Raw genomic sequence first — 17,728 nt, 5'->3', positions numbered from 1 at the left:
CTACTCATCCACTTACCCATTCATCCTTCCATCCATCTTTCCATCTATCTATCCATCCATCCACCTATCCACTCACCCATCCTTCCATCCATCTATCCATCCACACACATGGGTGGCTGAGAGAACACTGGTTTCCTCAATAGCAAAAGCCTGGACAAGGATTATGTCTCTGGGCAAAGAAAATCGGTTCTGTTTGGAACATGTTGAGTTTGGGGTGCCTTTGAGACACTGGGTTTAAAATGTCCTATCAGTAACTGATGATTAGGAGTTGGATGGAGCCCAGGAGAAAGACTCAGGCAGGATGTATGAATCATTAACATAAAAATAATAATTGAATCCGTGGGAGCTGATGAGATAATCAAGAGAAAAAAGAGAAGAGGAACCAGAATAGACTACTGAGGTCACCAGTAAAAGTGACCTTCCTGAGGGCAGGGCCCTTTATATGCCAAGTATATCATGGGTATTTATTAAATGTTCATGAGTGACCAATCAGCAAAGGGAACCGGAGGAAGGGAAAATGGTTGAAGGAGAATTGAGATAAAAATGTCACCAAATTCAAGAACAATGGGTGCTGAACACAGTCAAAGGAAAGTCAGCTTAATGATTAGTCATTACAGCCAAGATTTGATGGGATTGGGGGGGACCATTCTGTCCTATGTTAACCATGTTAATTTAAACTCTCATTTGGGAAAGTTCTCTTCCCATCACAAGAGGATGCTTTGGGAAGTAGAGTTTCTTTCTAGCGCCCCATTAGTTGGGTTGGAACTTTGGGTGTCAGGATGGAAACTTCGGGAACGTTGGCTGGGCGTGGGCCAGAGACCGTTAGCTGCAAGGAGCAGGTGCTTGCTGCCCTGTGCAGGTGTGTGCCTTTGGAGTTAAGAAGCGGCTACTGAAGCTCTGTGGTGATGGTCACAGGCCACCGGGTTACACACACACACGCATGTGCACACGTGTTCTGAGCCCGCTTGACCTTGGAACATGGAATGCTTTGTCAGCACAAGATTTTGTTTGGATGAGAACAGTGCTCATCATCTCCCTGTGAGGGAGGAGCAGAGGTCCCCATGAGGGAGGACGGCCCACGGGGAGCTGCCACCCGGGAGGTTCCGCAGATGCCAGATGGGCACAGCTGGCCGCCTGGGCCTCCGGGGTGGATTTCCACATTCCAAGTCCTCTCAGACCCGATCTGCCTCCGGCACTGCAGCAAGGTGGCTGTAAATCTGACAGCTCCGTAATCCATGTCTGAGGATCATGGAAAATTACTCTGTCTTCTTCTGGGCTATCGTTTATGGAGAGTTACACAGGGACACGTCATCTCCCTCCCCTCCTCCAGAGATGTGCCCTGCCCTGCCCTTTCTGCCCCCCCATCCACCCCGGAAAGCTCCTTGAAGTAAAGATTGTGTGGTTGTTGTCATTGTCGCCCATAGGTAGAGACTGGGACCCCTCCTGTGATTCTGGGCTATGGGGAACTCCTAAGTGAGAAAACTTCCTCTCCCAGGACCGGTCAGTCCCTCCTCGGCTACTTCCAGTCTTAGAAAATTGCCAGGTGCAAAGGTGGAATTTGAACCCAGGATTTTCAATCTACCTCATCTTGCCCCCTCTCCCCACTCGCACAGCTTCTCCCTTTGTTCGGGCCACCATCCTCCTCCTCAGGGATCTCCCGGCCTCATCTCCCATCTCTCCAGTCCATCGTCCAAAGAGGGGCCGGAGCAGTTTTCCTTGGGGTCAGATCTGATCGTGTCCCTCCCCTATTGTAACTCCTGGGGCTTCTTGCTGCCCCTGGGATCATAAGTAGAAGCTTTTCTGCCTGGCCTGGAAAGCCCTTCGCCTTCAGTCCCAGCCATCATTTGTGAGCCCTTAGCCCTTCTCCTATACTTTGTTACTGAGTCGAACCGACCTCTGTTTCTCAGCCACGGGGCTCCCTCTCCATTATCGCCATCTTACCTCCCCATCACAGAGTCCCTTTCCTCCTTGAGGCTCAAGCACCTTCTCCAGGGAGCTCTTCCTAATCCCCCCCGCTACTCATAAGAGCATTTTCCCCAAACTCCCAGGTCAACATTTGGATTTATCAGGCAACTCTATGCTACCTGTGATTTTATATACTGTGGTCTCCCCATTACAATACAAACTGGCCAGTGGTAAGGGCCCGCATGTTCCCCCTCCCAAAATGCCTTGCAAACTCAGGGCATTGGAGCGTAGCGAGCTTAAAATCCACATGGCCAGAGTGCCACTGCCCGATACCATCTTAATGAATATTTATTAAGTGTCTGATGGTGTTATTGATTAAGTGTTATTGATCGGTGTCCACAATAGTTCTCAGCACATAGCACGCTCTTTATGTGATTGATCGAAAAGGTTTATTGATCGGTCCTGGCATATAATATAGACTGATGTGAGGGCAAAGGATGAGATCTCTCAGTGCCATGAGAAACCTCTCTCACTTGAGGAAGATTTCTTCAAGGAAATGGTATTTGAGTTTGACCTTGAAGAAAGTGAGAAACTTCAGGGGACAAAGATCAGGCAGGAAATGCGGGGAGTCCTTTGCGGGTGTAGGGACTTTGCATGAGCAGAAGGACTGAGATGAGAGAAGGGTAGAATGTGAGCTGACCTCTTGAACTGTTGCATGTGATTGGGGTTCATAGTATATAAACTGAAGCTGAAAAATGGGCTGAAGCTGGGTGGTGGAAAGTCTTGAGGACCAGATCAGGAACTTTTACTTTATTTAATAGAACCACTTGAAGGTTTTTTCCTAGTCAGAGCCATGTGTTTGGAAAATTTCTCAGCTTGTGCTATTAGAGAGGGATTAAAAGTAGGTAGGTTTGAGGCTGGAAGACCAGAGAGGTAGCTTAACAATTTAATTGATGAGGCCCTGAGTTAGGGACGGTGGCAGTGAGAATGGAGAGGAGGGAAAGGATGAAAAGCCTGGGGAGAATCAAGCCAGGAAGGATTCTGGGGAGAATTGAGGATCTGGTACCTGATTGAGGGTGAAGGGTGAAGGGTGAAGGGTGAAGGGAGAGGATGATTCCAAGATGACTTAGAATTGCTCCAGTGCAGATTGTCGGAGCCCAGTCGGTTCCCATAATTAGTTAGCACATCTCTGAGCTGAGCAGTAGCCATAGCTAATGTTTTACATGCTGTGGGGAAATGATAAGGGCTGTGTACATTATTTGAGGATTAGAGTTTTCTTTCCTCTTTGGTCTGAATGTAATCTAAACTTGTATTTCATTTGTTTTGTAGCGGAAACGGAAGCAGAGCACCCAAGATGAGGACGCTATCAGCTTGTGTAGTCTGGACGCGAGCGTAAGTCACATCTTTCCCTTCTCTGGGACTTCTGTGCATTGAGTTCATGGGGCTTGCTCCCTGAACAAGCTGGGAGGGATTCTGGGAGAATCCAGGATCTGGTGCCTGACTGAGGGTGAAGGGAGAAGATGGATTTGTGGGTTCATGAAATCGGATCTTTAAAATGTGCCTTCGTTGTGGTAGAGAGAGACTGGCCAGTGGTGAGGGCCTGCGTGCTCCCCCTCCCAAATGCCTCACAAACTCGGAGCGTCGGAGCGTAGCGAGCTTAAAGTCCGCATGGCCAGAGCCCCACTGCCCGCTGCTGGGAGGTTTTGTCCTTTGGTTCTTAAAGCCAGACTTCTGCTGGGCCATGGAATGGGCTGGGGCATCTCGGGGGTCTGTGGCGGAGGAGAAAGCCCTCCGGGCTCTTTGAATACGAGCTTCCCTCGGCTCGGAAAACTGAATGATCGTAGCTGGGATTCGAGGACCTATTTTGTTATGATGTGATTTGACAATAAGCCTTCCATCTCAATTCAATTCTGTGAACGACGATTTAGAATTTACCATGTGTTACTTGCTCTGCTAAACACTGGGGATTCAGAAAGAGGCTAAAATAATTCTCTGAAAGCTTCCAAGGCCTTCCTCCACAATGCTGTAAAAATAATCTCCCCAAGGCAGATGTGAACCTGTCATTGCTGCTCCATTACCCTCAGTGGCTCCCTTTGTCCTCCAAGCAGAGATCCATGCTTCCTAGCAGACCCTCCACAGCCCCATCTGCTACCTGCTTTTCCAACCCCATCCCTCACACTCTATTCATTCATTAGAGTCACTCAGACCAGACCCACCTCCCGCTATCCATTCTCTCCCACTAATGATGATGATGATAGATATTCTCATTCAATACATTTTATTGGTATCTTTTCTTTTCATATTACCTCTATTTTCCCTGTATCTTTCCCTTCCTCTCTTACAAAGAGACATCTCATATAACCAATCTTATAATTTAGTTATATAAATTATGGAAATATTATAATGATTAATTATAATAAAATAATATAAATAATAAATCATTTAATTATATAAATAACATTTTTTTAAAAGAGAAAAAACTATCAACCTAACCAATCAATTCATTGGGGGGAAGAGGGAAAATCTTGAATCTCTGCAATGTTCCACATGGAATATGAATAGCTTAGCTGGATGGATGGATAGATGGAAAAACAGATAGATTGATAGATATATATGTGTGTATGTGTGTGTGATACTTCAAAATTTGTACACTTTTGACCTATGGATTTCCTTTGATTTGATTTTTACTATAACACTGGGATACAGGTGCTATTGTTTTCCCCATTTTACATAAGAACAAACTGAGGCTGAGAGAGCTTAAGTGACTTGCCCAAGGTTTCATAGACAGGAGATTCCTGTTTTCCTTTTACTTGCTCCTGGTGTGTAGCTGTGGATTAGTCACTTACCTATTGGAGACCTCAGTTTTCTCATCCATATAGTGAAATTCATACCCCATTTTCCCCCTAGTATAATGGCAACACTTCATTCAATGAAACAAACATTTATTAAGCCACGATTGTATGGAGGTTCTATATTGGAATCCTGTGGCTCGCCTCCTCACTTAATCCTTGGCGCAGATTTCTTGGCTACTGCAGAGTGAGCACAGCTTAAAACTGATGGAGCCCACAGCAGATCAGAGTGGTTTGTATCCAGGAAAGTACAAAGCACTTTGGGGTACAGAGAGGCATGACCAGGAGAGTTCCTGCTCTGGGCAGCTGCCGGTCGTATGTCCCTGAGCAGGTCAGTTCCATGAACTCAGGCCTGTCAGAGAAGAGGAAGGGGGAGGATAGAGAGGTAGAAACTGGACTGAATTTTCTGAACATTTAGATATGGGGGATGGAGGAGAAGAAGCAACCACAGGTGACTCTGAGGTTGTGGACCCGGGGGATTGGGAAGATAACGGCGGCCTTGGCCAAGCATCGGGCAGTTTTTGTAAGGAAGGTGAGCTCTGTTATTGAAGACTTGAATTTGAGATATGGAAAGTCAGCACTCCCATGGACTTAGAATCTTGGGCAAATGGCTAAACCTCCCTGAGCCTCAGGTTCCTCCTCTGTATAATGAGGAATATGCAGCAGAGGCCTCTGAGATCCTTTCCAAGTCTGATTGATGTCCTCTACCAGTGAAGGGGAGGTAACAATCCAGGGGAGAGCACAAAAGCACCAGGATCACTATGAGAAGAAAATCATACAATTGTCCAATGAAACTGCCCTCTTATAACAATAATAACTGACATTTGGAGAAGTTTCAAGCTGGCAAACTGCTTTACATAATAGAACTGAGTTTCAGCCTCACGGATCCCTTGTGAGCTAGCTTCTGGCTATTATTAACCTCATTTTATAGAGGAGGAAACTGAGGCTTCAAATGTCACTGGGGAGGCAAAGGTGAGAAAATTAAACCAATTTCCTCACCTGCTTTGTAGCTAAAAATATTGTCAGTGTTTCTGCATTTGGTTTTCCCGGCAAGAGCTGCTGATTGCAGCAATGTTCAGAGCAAGCTTGCCTTTTTCAGACTTTCTGTGACATAAAAGAAATTTCTGCTGAAGTCCGTACCTGTGACCCACTCACATTTGTGGATAATTTTGTATCTCTCCATATACGTCACCCCATTCGGTTTTCACAATTGGCTTGCACGGTAGCTCGGGTAATCCTTATTTCCCTTGTTTTCATTCTGTGATGGAGCCAATAGATACACATTTCTGGCCAGGCTCTGGACCTGGGATCTCAAGGAAAGTTGTTTATGGCTTAATCCGTAAAACTTTTGCCCACAGTGGTTAAATGACTTGAAGTGGGATTTGAATTTAGACCCTGAGGACTCTAAATTTATCCCTCTGAGCAGTGATATCACCAGAGACATTTCAGAAAGAGCTCCCCTTTATCCTCTTCAGACCATTGTCTAATTAAAGAAAAAGTCAGAATTGGGCCCTTGATTAAAAGAAATAATTATAAGAATTATTAACATTTTAAATGTTAAATTAAAACATTAAAAGAAATAGCCAACAATAAATGATAGCTCTATATTAAAACAAAGGACTGAGGTGATATGAAAATCCTTTATGATATATGTTCTAATAGTTTCAACAAACTTTTCATATAAAAAAATTGTTAAATAAATAAAAGAAAAACATGGACAGAACAAGGGTTCTAAAGCACAGTGCCTGTGCTATACAGTAGGCGCTTACTAAATGTTTATTGATTGATTGCTCATAGCCTAATGAGGGCTATGAATTTACTTTTTAAAATGTTTTAATAACTATATTTCACTACAATTGGTTTCTTTTGCAATCCTATGTATTTAAAAGCATGATTCAGAGGTAAGGTCCCTAGGTTTCACCAGACTTTCACAAGACTGCTCTTGACAAAATACTCAAGAATTCTGGCTTTGAAGTTTAATTCATATAAACCAATCTCCATCATGAGGAGGCCAGAGAGTCTTCCAAACTCCCTCATCTGGGGGATATGCTCATTATGCTCAATATTGGGGATAGAAAAAAAAGGCAAAAATGTAGTCCCTGCTCCAAAGGAACTTAATGGGGTAATCAATGTTCAAAAACAACATATATAATAATATATACAATGTAATAATAATAATAACTGACATTAAGTTTCACAAAACACTTTTCAAATACTATCTCATTTAATCCACACAAAAACCCTGAGAGATAGGTGCAGTTGTTACCCCCATTTTACAGATGGGGAAACTGAGACAGATGGCAGTTAAATGATTTACCCAGGATCACATAAATAATAATTTGATCTTGAGTCTTCTTGAGTTATCATCGAGCAGACTATCCACGATGGCGCCCCCTAGGAGCAACACATATGTGATGGGTCCTACAAAGATGGAGAAATGGTACCCAAGAAAATGGTGGCGATGTGAACTATTAAACCCATCAGGATCTGACCAACTAATTGACATACTGACAAATTCACTGATGGATATGGCGCGGTGCTGAGAACACCGAGGGGCTGATTTTTCAAGCCATCTAAAGGATAAGAGATACTTGAAAACAATCCTGGCAGGAATTATTAGCAAAGAGAACCACCAGTAAATTGCTTTTTCCTTACCCCTCTGAGGCCCAGCACATAGTAGGCACTTAATAATTGCTTATTTTGAAATCTTGATGAGAATGGCGCACACACACACACACACATACACACACACACATTGAGGAGATACTTAATGGAAAAAAAGGAAAAGGGAAGAGAGCAGCCTTTTCAGGCTATTTTTATTCCTTTTTCAATCTTCCATGTCTGGCAGAGAGAAATTTATCTGCATTTTCTGAAATGATTGATACAGAAAAAGGCACCGGATGGAGCTCAGATCCCAGGGATCCCTGCTGATGGGTACACGGTTTCTCTAGAATAGAAATTCAAAATTAGCCTGTAATGAATAGAAGCTGTTAAACTCTCAGCGCATTTAAATGTTAATAATCTTTGCTGGAAGCATTTACATGGTTCTGTCAGATACACTTGCCTTTAAACAGAGACTCAGAAATAAGCACCCAGTCCTCGGGGAGCACTTGGCTTAAAGTTCAAATGTCACCAGCCATTGTCACAGACATCATCACCGACCCTGAATGATCGTTGGTAATCTGCAGCAATTTTTATTTCAAAGAGTTTTCGTTTAAATAAAAGCACCATAACCCAGTTTTCAATATGACAGTGAGATTTTTTTTTCTCATTTAGCTTGAGGTCTCTGAAATTTTGCTGATGAGGGTAAGTCTCTTTCCTGTGCTGACAGCTGAGGAAGGGAGTGGGTGCTGTTTGTTTGAATAGTTTCCCAAGGATACCCCATAACATATGTTAACATACACACCATATCTTCACAGTTGACTGAAAGGTGTGGAAGATGCAGGATCCCACTGGGTTTGTTGATTAAACAGACATTTTGATTCAATGGTTCCACTCGTTTGAACAAAATGTCTTCTAAAGAGTTTAGATTTGCCCATCAAATCCCCAATTCTAACCCGTTGAATTTCATCAGACCCCCACTTACTCAACCTCCATTCAATTGCCAAAATGGTCTCCCTAATGGACAGATCTGATCTTCACTTTCCAACGGTTTTTTAATGGCTTCTTCTCACCTCCAGAATCTTATATAAAATCCTCTGTTTGGCTTGTGAAGCCCTGGCCCCCTCTTATCTCTGCCTCCATTTTTCTTACATGCCGTGTTTCCCTTTGTGTACACTGACCTCCTCAGTGGTCCCCAGCAAGCCTCTGCATCTCTCAATTTGGGGCATTTTGGGGGCCATCCCCACGCCTGAGATTCTCTGCTTTCTCATCTCTGCCTCCTGCCTTTCCTGGTTTCCTCAAGTCTCAGCTGAAATCCCAACTTCTGCAAGAAGCCCACCCAGCCCCCCTAAATAACATTAACAACAATAATTATATCCCCTCTTTATTCAGACTAAACTGTTCACATGTGTTTCCCTTCCTCCATGGGCCCTCCTTGAGGTCAAGAACTATTTCCGCCTTAGTCTGTATCCTGAGTACTTAGCACTATATCTGGCATACAGTAAGTGCTTAATAAATGTTTGTTGATTGAATGTGTTAAAATGGGATACTCTGGGCGCCGCCTGGTAACTTTGTGTGCAGAAGGGGAGGTGAGCCAGTATGTAGAGAGGGGGAAGAGCTCAGTGCTTCCCTGGCAGCCATGCTAGAACTGAGCCATCCCGGGTGGATCGCTATTCCATGATGGGTTGATGAGTGGACATGGAGGAGAGGGCCTGGTGAAGAAGGTCTCTAAGGAGGAGATGACTGGTCCTTTGAAGTCTGGAATGACTCAGAGGTTCATTCAGCCATCCTGATGCTGGGGAGGCTAAGAATAAGGCTTCCTCTGCTGACTCAGAATCACCTTTCATCCTAGTCCCATGTGGGAGTTAGTGGTTAGAGGCTGAGGGGGTCCCAGAGGTCTCTTACTCCCACCTCCACCCCGCAATGAGACCCCAATGTCAGGCAGTAAATGGAGGCAGATCAAGAATTCAAACTTGGGGCCTCCAAAGTCCTGATCGGGAATGTTTTTGGGTCCCATCTCCAGCTGCCCGACATCCATGTTTTTACCCTCCCCAACTGTGAGAATCTGGATCCAGAGTTCACCCGGCCACCTGTCTTGCAGGGAGTGGCCGGTGCCAGTGGGCAGAGCTTCCTCTTTGTGCCCCACAGGAAGTTCGGTGCGTCCAGTACAATGGGATCAGGTGGCCAGAATGTTACAAGAGGGCAGCAGGATCCAAGCCCTTTGAGCTGGATTCATTCCACGGCTCGGCACTCTGTTTAAAGCCGCAGGATGTAGGAGAAATTGCTCGCTCCTAGCTGTGGGCCCGAGAGCCAGTGGCAATCACGTGCTCTGCCCAAAGCCAGCCGTGGCAAGGAGGGGCCATCCTGCATTCGGGAAAGAGAAGAAGGGGGTAGGTCCTGGTCGACAAATGCAGTAAAATTCCCCAGGGCTGTCTCCCTGGGGTTAGTTAGTGACGCCGAGGGCACCGTACGTGTTGGTGATGTTGATGGGAATGGATCCTTCTGTCTGACCCTGCTGGGAAACGGCAAAGGGACAGAGAGGCTGAATATGAGAAACCTAATTTAATAAAATAAAAAATTGTATAATAACTGTATTATACATGTAAAACGAATAGCAGGCTGTATGTAATAGACTTGCGGTTTCATATACATCTTTTTTATTATGCTGTGATTTGAAAATACTTGTTTTATTCCGAAATTAAAAATAAAATTTAAACAAAGAATGGAGGGAAGAAGGAAGAAAAGGAAGACCTGAAGGAAAGAAAAAAGAAAGGAAGGAGGGAGGGAAGGAAGAAAGGAAGGAAGAAAAAGAAGGCAGGAAGAAAGGAAGGGAAGGAGAGAAGAAAGAAATGAAAGAGGGAAGAAAAGAAGAAAGGAAGGAGGGAGGAAGGGAAGAAGGAAGCAAAGGAAGGTGGGAGGGAAGACAGAAAGAAAAAGAAAGGGAGGGAAGGAAGGATGAATGAAGGAAGCAACAAGGAAAAAAGGAAGGAGGAAAGGAAGGAAAGAGGGAGGGAAGAAGGAAAGGGAAGGAAAGGAGGGAGGGAAGAAGATAGAAATGAAGGAAGAAAAGAGGGAAGGAAGGAAGGGAAAGAGGGAGGGAAGAATGAAGGGAGGGAAGGAGGATGAATGGTTGAATATTTTAAAAAGAAAGGACTGAGGCTGGAGGCTGATAAGCCGATGATGACTTGATGCCTTTGTGACAGTCAGCTTCAGATTTGCAGTATTAATTTTGATGACCACAAACCCGTCCCTGACTTGACTCCAGGCACTTACTGCTTGTGTGACTTTGAGCCTCAGTTTCCTCATCTGAGAGGAAGAAGAGCAGTAACAATTGCTGCCCCCCCCCCATCCCCGGGGTGTTCGGGGGCTCTCCCAAGGGAAGGCCTGCGGGCCTCTCTGGGAGCCGTGAGACGTCGCACAAAAGCACCACGTTATCACCGCTCCTGTTAAACGGGAACTTGAGGCAGGAGCAGCCGGCCCGGCGTTTTCCTGGCTCCGACTTTGTCTTCGCCACCCTTGTTAAGCCGGGCTTCCGATATCAGCAGGATTATTTTTATCTCTGCTTAGCAGGGTTCAGATGATTAAAAAGGATATTGTTTCTGCGTTTTTGCTATTGCTGGCACTGCCCAGCTCCTCGGCATTCACAGAAAGGAGGCCTGGTTCAGCCATGATTGTTATGAATCCTCCTGTCGGAAATCGATGGCCTCTCCTTCCACTCCAGGACCCAAACGGGGCCTTTGGTTCTCAGTGTTTCCCTCCCAGATTCCCAGCTGAGCCGAGTCCATTGGAAGCCAAGCTGTACTTGCCCGCTGCCATCCCAGCCGTCTCTTTGTTCCCTCCTCCATCACGGGGTCAATTAACCGACTATTTTGACTCGTGGTTTGGTAGAATAGAAGCTGATTGGGTGACAAGTGGAGACTTGGAACCAGAAGAACCCACTCACTTCATAGAGAAGGAAACTGAGACCCAGATTGTTGGATTTGTCCAGTCCACAAGTATCTGACCAAAGGGTGAGGCTCCTTCTTTATAGCAAATGAGACAATGATTAGGAAGAGTTTAGCACAGGACCTGGTGCCGTACATAGTAGGCACTCAATTAATGCTTATTCCTTTCCCCCCAGACATAGTGATTGCACAAGCCAGGTGCATTGGATTGGATTCCCTTGTTGGCACCCCCACAGCCTCTTCCCTCCCATCTGCTATCCAGCCCTTCCTCAGCCGATTCCTTTTGAAGCCCGACTTCTGGGCATCTGACTCAGTTCGGCCCCAGCCTCAGATACTGTGTAACCCTGGCCAAGTCACTTAAATGTTGTTTGCCTCAGTTGCCTCATGTGTAAAATGGGGATAATAATAGCACCTACCTTCCAGGGCTGTGGTGAGGATCAAATGAGATAATAATTGTAAAGGACTTTTCAGACCTTACAACGCCACATAGAGATGAGGATGAGGATGATAATCATGATTGTGAGTTAACTGGTGAACCCTAGGTCACACATTCAGAGCTGGAAGGGGCGTCACTCCCCTCCTTCTATGGGGAAGGAACTGAGATTCAGACTTGATCCAGATCCGAACAGCAGGCCCGGGAACCCCTTCCTGGCCACAGAGTCTCCGAATCCCCTGCGTCTACAGGCTCCGTTCACTCCTGGCTCACTAGATACGACCCGCCTTGAATGTGAGGAACATAATTTAATAAAATAAAAAATATATAATAACTGTATTATACATGTAAAAAGAATAGCAGGTTGCATGTAATAGACTTGCGGTTTCATATACATCTTTTTTATTTTACTGTGTTATGGAAATACTTGTTTTAGTCCATAAATTAAAAATAAAATTTAAACAAAGAATGGAGGGAAGAAGGAAGAAAAGGAAGAGGAAGGACCCGGCCGTAGAGCCTTCTCATTGCCCCTTGCCCACTGCTCAAGCCCATCACGGTAGAGATGGTTGGGCCTCTGGCTAGGAATGCTCACATGTGCCCGGGATTTTGCTGGGAGTAACAGGAGAAGTAAAAAGCAGCACAGGCCCTGCCCCGGCCAGCTTCCATTCTCTTGGGAGGGAAAGAGAAGGTGGACAAAGAAGTCCAGAGCCAGGAGTCTGGAAAGGAGGGACGGTGGGGGGGCTGAGGGTCACCTTGGACTTTGCCCCAAAATATGGCTCACTGTAGCTTCTGTTGAGGGGTCTTTCCCCACTGAGGCGGGCTGTCCTCAGCTAGCAGATAGCCTCTCCTCAAAGCTATTTCTGTTCTGCAGATTCCACCAGACCTGGTCCTCCCAGGCGGTGCCTTGGAGCCCTTGGGGTCACTTCCTGAAGATACCTTGGAGGAGGATTTCAGGGGAAGAGTTTTGGAAAAAGAGAGAGGGAGGGGAAGGGGGCAGAGAAGGAGAGAGATAACACTCCTGTGGGAGCACAGGATCCAGGAGTGAAAGGCATCTTTGCATCTCCTCCTACCCCTCATTTGACAGACCCAGATAGCTGGGCCTGGGGAGGCGATAGCAGTAGAATTCAAAACCAGCTCCTCTTGGACTAGGGTAATCTTGGAGGCTGGCTCTGCTGATGCTTCCGGGTGCCTCAGTTTCCTCATCTGTAAATGAGTGGGTTAGATTAGGTTATCTCTCCTAGCCCTTCCAGCTCTAGATTTGGGTCCCAGGGCTCTGGATTTGGGGTTCCTGCCTTTGCTGCCCAGAACAGACTCCTTAGTAGAGGGCAGAGTGGAAGGTGCTCTGAGATCTGGAGGCTGCACATGTGTAGTTACCCAAATAATCTTGTCTTTGTCAGTTGAAGGAGAGGCTCTTGCTTGTTTGGGTTACCCCGGTAATGAGCTGAGTGTTTACCCAGATGACAGAGATAATGGCCTCGGCCCTCCCTGGATTTCACAGGCTGTGTCTTCCTCTTCCTCCGTCTTTGCGAACAGATCCTTTTTTTGCTTTTTTTCACATCTCAGAGAAGGCCTTCACCTCACTGGAAAGGAGCGAGAATTTGGATTCCCCCGTCCTGCTGCTTTATAAAAATATGCTAGTTGAGCAATGTTTAAATTTCTCTACAGATTAAGAAATAATATTTAAATTGAGCTTTCCTAAATGCATCGGGTTTTTCCACCCTTACTGTCAGGGAAATATGGAATAGTAGGGAGACCTCTGGTCTTGTAGCCAAGAACACTAGGGTTCAAATGCTGCCTTAGACACTTTTTACCAAAACCCAAAATAGACCAAAACATAAGTCCATGAGACCTGTGATGCAACTGGATCCTTGGCAATAATAAAAACAGTCAATATTCATAGACTGCTTCCTATGTGCCAGATATTGTACATGTCACAATCTCCTTGTGTCTAAATTTCCTCTTTTGTAAAAAGAGGGAGGTTGGACTCGATGGCTTCTAATGTCTCTCCCGGGCTCTAAATCTATAATATTATGATGTGATAGATATGTGATCTTGGATAAGTCATTTCCCTGCCTTGTGCCTTAGTTTCCCCATCTGTAAAATTTGTTGGTTGGTCCAGATTACCTCCAAGGTCCCTTTTCATGGGTCCTTTCATGGAAAAAGAATCTCTTTAAATCTCTTGTCGGGTTTTCTTTGGCAGGATTTGGTTCTCATCAAGATTAAAGATTGTGAAGCTCATGGGCTTGGAAAGGGAAAGCAGAGGGAGAGGAGGAAAGCCAATAGATTACGGTTGGAAAGGGGAATTTCGGCATTCTTGAAATTTGCGGGTGACAGCAGGATTAAGGGTATGACCATCTCTGTGTGCAGCTGATGGGAGTGGAGGAACGATCGTGGGAGGTGAGGACATTGAGAGTTTGAGCAAGCAAGAAAATATATGAGGAGAAGTTAGGGAGTGGAGAAAAATTGTAAGCTAGTTATTGGACTTCTTGAGGAAGCAAGAAAAGCGACCTGGGAATTTGTGGGCAACAGCTACCATGGTTTTGATTGGTCAGTAGAGATGAATGGCATGAACCTCAAAGGAGGAGAGGTTCCTGAGTGATGGAGGCAGGAGGAGAACCCTTGGAGTGGCAGTGAGGAGGAGTGTTCCAACTCCCTTGCCTTGAGTTGAGGAGAATGAAAATGAAGGGAAAATATATTTGGTTGTGCAAAGGGTAGCCAGCAAGGCTGGATCTTCAGGGAGGAGTCCAGCTTCTGGAATAGGTAGAAAATGGAAGGAGTGGAGAAGATTTAAGATGCAGGGAAGTTTGTTGTCTCTAGGACAGGCATTCAGCAGGGTAGAATTAGAAAGCTTGAGGAGGATGGGAGTGAGGAACAAGGTGATGAGAGGGTGAGCCGCAAGAGTTCAGAGTCACTGGAGTGTGAAGGTTATAACCAGATGTTAAATGGTCCATCACTGAGGGAAGGTGCCGCTCCATCCTGGAAGGGCAGCAGGAGATGGGAGGCTTGAAGTTCAAGGGAGGCTTGCTTTTCTTTGCATTAGAGATCCTCCACATCCCAATTGAGAGCTTGAGCTGCAAGATAGAGGGAAGTGATTCAGTTGATTGTGTCCTGCCATTGGCCAAGGACCAGCCTCGACAATCTACTCACTTACACCTTGATAAAGATAAAGGAATATTGTTGCCCCCCCCCCAAAAAAAAAACTTCATACCTTAGCTCCTAAGTCCTAGAAGGTGGGGACTAGTTAGTACAAATAGATTGGGCACTTCCAGCCCTTTAGAATACTCTGAATCAATGGGGTTTGGGTGAGGAGGAGAGAAAGAAATTACAAAGGAAAATTTAAATAAGTTCAACTAACATCATCTAAAGATCCTGAGGGAATGAAAGAAACCAGTCATTTGAATTGGTGAGTTGGAGGAATCTCCTAAATTTCACAAAATTTACCCAGATTTCACCATGATTGCTGATCATAATTTCTACCCAAAGTGACTAAAATCAGCCCCTTGCACTGAATTACAAGGTCAAGACCTCTTGGAAAAAATCAGTTTTTCTTCTTTTCCCTTCCCCCCCCAGACTAGTGATCTTGGAGGGGCTTTTTTCCACACAATAGGAGGAGGTGACCTTTTACATTCATTTGTCCTTCTAATGTAAACTCCTTTGACAGAGAGGGAGTTTTCTGTTGATTGCTCCAGAACTAGTTGGGTGTCATGGCCAAGGTTAACAAGCTCCTGGAAAGGGGGGAAGGGAGGAAGAATATGCCTGGAAATGAAGGTTAACAGAAAAACAACTATTAATGTCCTGTGGCACAGTGGCTCTGTATTCCCAGAAATCTGAGTTCAAGTTTTCCTGTATCTTCGATTCTTACTTTCTAGGTGACCTGGGTTCAAGTCACTTCTGTGTCCTGTTATTTAACCTCTCCAGACCTCAGTTTCCTTAGCTATAAAATGGGGGAGGAAGAGTTGAACTAGATGGTTTCTGAAGTCTCTAGATCCATGATTCAATTTTTTAATAGTATCATATTTTCCAATTACCTGCAAAGACAATTTTAACATTCTTTTTTTTTAATTTTGAGTTCTAATTTTTTTCCTTCCCTTTTCCCTCCCAAAGCCAGTAATCAATTTGATATAGGTTAGATATGTGCAATGTGATTTAATTTTTCAAAGCACACACATTAAACATTTATTGAGTAGTTTCTATGTACCAGTTGTTGAGTATGAAATGAACTTTAAGAGCTGTGTAGCCTAACTTAGTTACACTTGAGAAAATCGAGACTTAGAAAAGTTAAATGTCTTGCCCAAAGGCACTGGCTGAAGTAGGATTTGAACCCAGATGTTTGGACTAGAAATTCAACCTCCTTTCAAGCCGACAGGTCAACACTTGTGAGTCTGGTGAGAAGTGGACAAAGTAAACCCCAAAATAGCTCAGATTCCTGTTGGTTGGGAGCAAATGGAAAGGCTGAGAGCAGAAGATAGAGATTTTTCTTCCTCTTCTTAATATGGAATTCTCTCTAAATTGATTTTTCTGCTTCTAAAAATGTATCTTCCTCTTTTCAAGAAAAACTTAGTATGATTTTTACCAAGAAGATATTTATTTCATATGACATTCTTGGAAAACACATCGATGTTTGTATTTCAGCCAGTTAGCTCCAAGGGTATGATTAGGGCATTATGCAAAATTATTTCTTTTTTTTTTAAATTATGATAGCTTTTTCTTGACAAAATATATGCATGGGTAATTTTTCAACACTGATTCTTGCAAAACCTTCTGTTCCAACATTTCCCCCCCCCACGCCTTCCCCTAGATGGCAGGTAGTCCAATACATGTTAAATATGTTAAAGTATATGTAAAATCCAATATATGATACATATTATACAGTTATCTTGCTGCTCAAGAAAAATTGGATTTAGAAAGAAGGTAAAAATCACCTAGGAAGGAAAACAAAAATACAAGCAGACAATAGCAGGAGTAGAAATGCTATGTTGTGGTTCACACTCATTTCCCAGAGTTCTCTCTCTGCATGTAGCTTATTCACTTCATCACTGAACAATTGAAACTGGTTTGAATCATCTCATTGTTGAGGAGAGCCACGTCCATCAGAATTGATCCTCATATCGTATTGTTGTTGAGATACAATGATCTCTTGGTTCTGCTCATTTCACTCAGCATCAGTTCCTGTAACTCCCTCCAGGCCTTTCTGAAATCATCTTGTTGGTCATTTCTTACTGAACAATAATATTCCATAATATTCATATACCATAATTTATTAATTCTCCAACTGATGGGCATCCATTCAGTTTCCAGTTTCTGGCCACTACAAAGAGACCTGCCACAAACATTTGTGCACACGTGGGTCCCTTTCCCTCCTCTAAGATCTCTTTGGGATACAGGCCCAGTAGAAACACTGCTGGATCAAAGGGTTTGGTGCAACATTATTTCACAGAGACAGTCTTCCCTCAGGCACGCTTTAGTACTTGCGGCTCATGATTACCTTGTGGCAATTCCAGAGCAGCCCCAGTATCTCCTTCTCAGGGCTTGAGCTCTCTGTTCCTGGAAAAGCCCGAGAGATGCTGCAACTACAAGGGAAGGCAAGGTCACCTAATTAATTGGACCTTCACATTTGAAAAATAATAGCACTTCTTCGGGAGCGCTCTACTTTTTTTTTAAGTTTTCCATGTATTATTAGTATATTTATTAGATAAGAAAACAGCTTTTATTTTTTATTTATTTTCTTTATTAGATGAGAAAAAGCTAATTTAAGGGCACGATGGTTACTGAAGATTCCATATCAGAAACTGACGTTACAAACATTCATTGACATGACCCTGGAGAAGAGATATTATCTAGTCTCCTGTTTGCTGCTCTGCCCTTGGCACACAAAGCTCTGATTTGCAGCTGAAACTGTTTTCTGTTCTCTCTGATGATAATAATAATAATAATAGTGGCTACTCTTTGTGTAGTGCCTACTGTGTGCCAGACACTGTGCTCTGCACTTTGTGATC

The 17,728-nt window shown here is 44.3% G+C and overlaps 1 protein-coding gene across 2 annotated transcripts in view; it reads left to right on the top strand.

Moving 5' to 3' along the window:
* ARHGEF3 (Rho guanine nucleotide exchange factor 3) overlaps window positions 1–17,728 on the top strand; it is a 240,683-nt gene that overhangs the window by 126,834 nt on the left and 96,121 nt on the right. For both annotated transcript variants that reach the window (XM_031952275.1, XM_031952287.1), the window contains one exon: window positions 3,235–3,297. In XM_031952275.1, coding sequence (XP_031808135.1) covers window positions 3,235–3,297 — 63 coding nt within the window. The remainder of the gene's footprint in view (window positions 1–3,234; window positions 3,298–17,728) is intronic.

The sequence above is a fragment of the Sarcophilus harrisii genome, chromosome 1 (assembly GCF_902635505.1).
Source record: "Sarcophilus harrisii chromosome 1, mSarHar1.11, whole genome shotgun sequence".
NCBI classification, from domain to species: Eukaryota; Metazoa; Chordata; class Mammalia; order Dasyuromorphia; family Dasyuridae; genus Sarcophilus; species Sarcophilus harrisii.
This window is presented reverse-complemented; position numbering and strand designations above follow the sequence as displayed.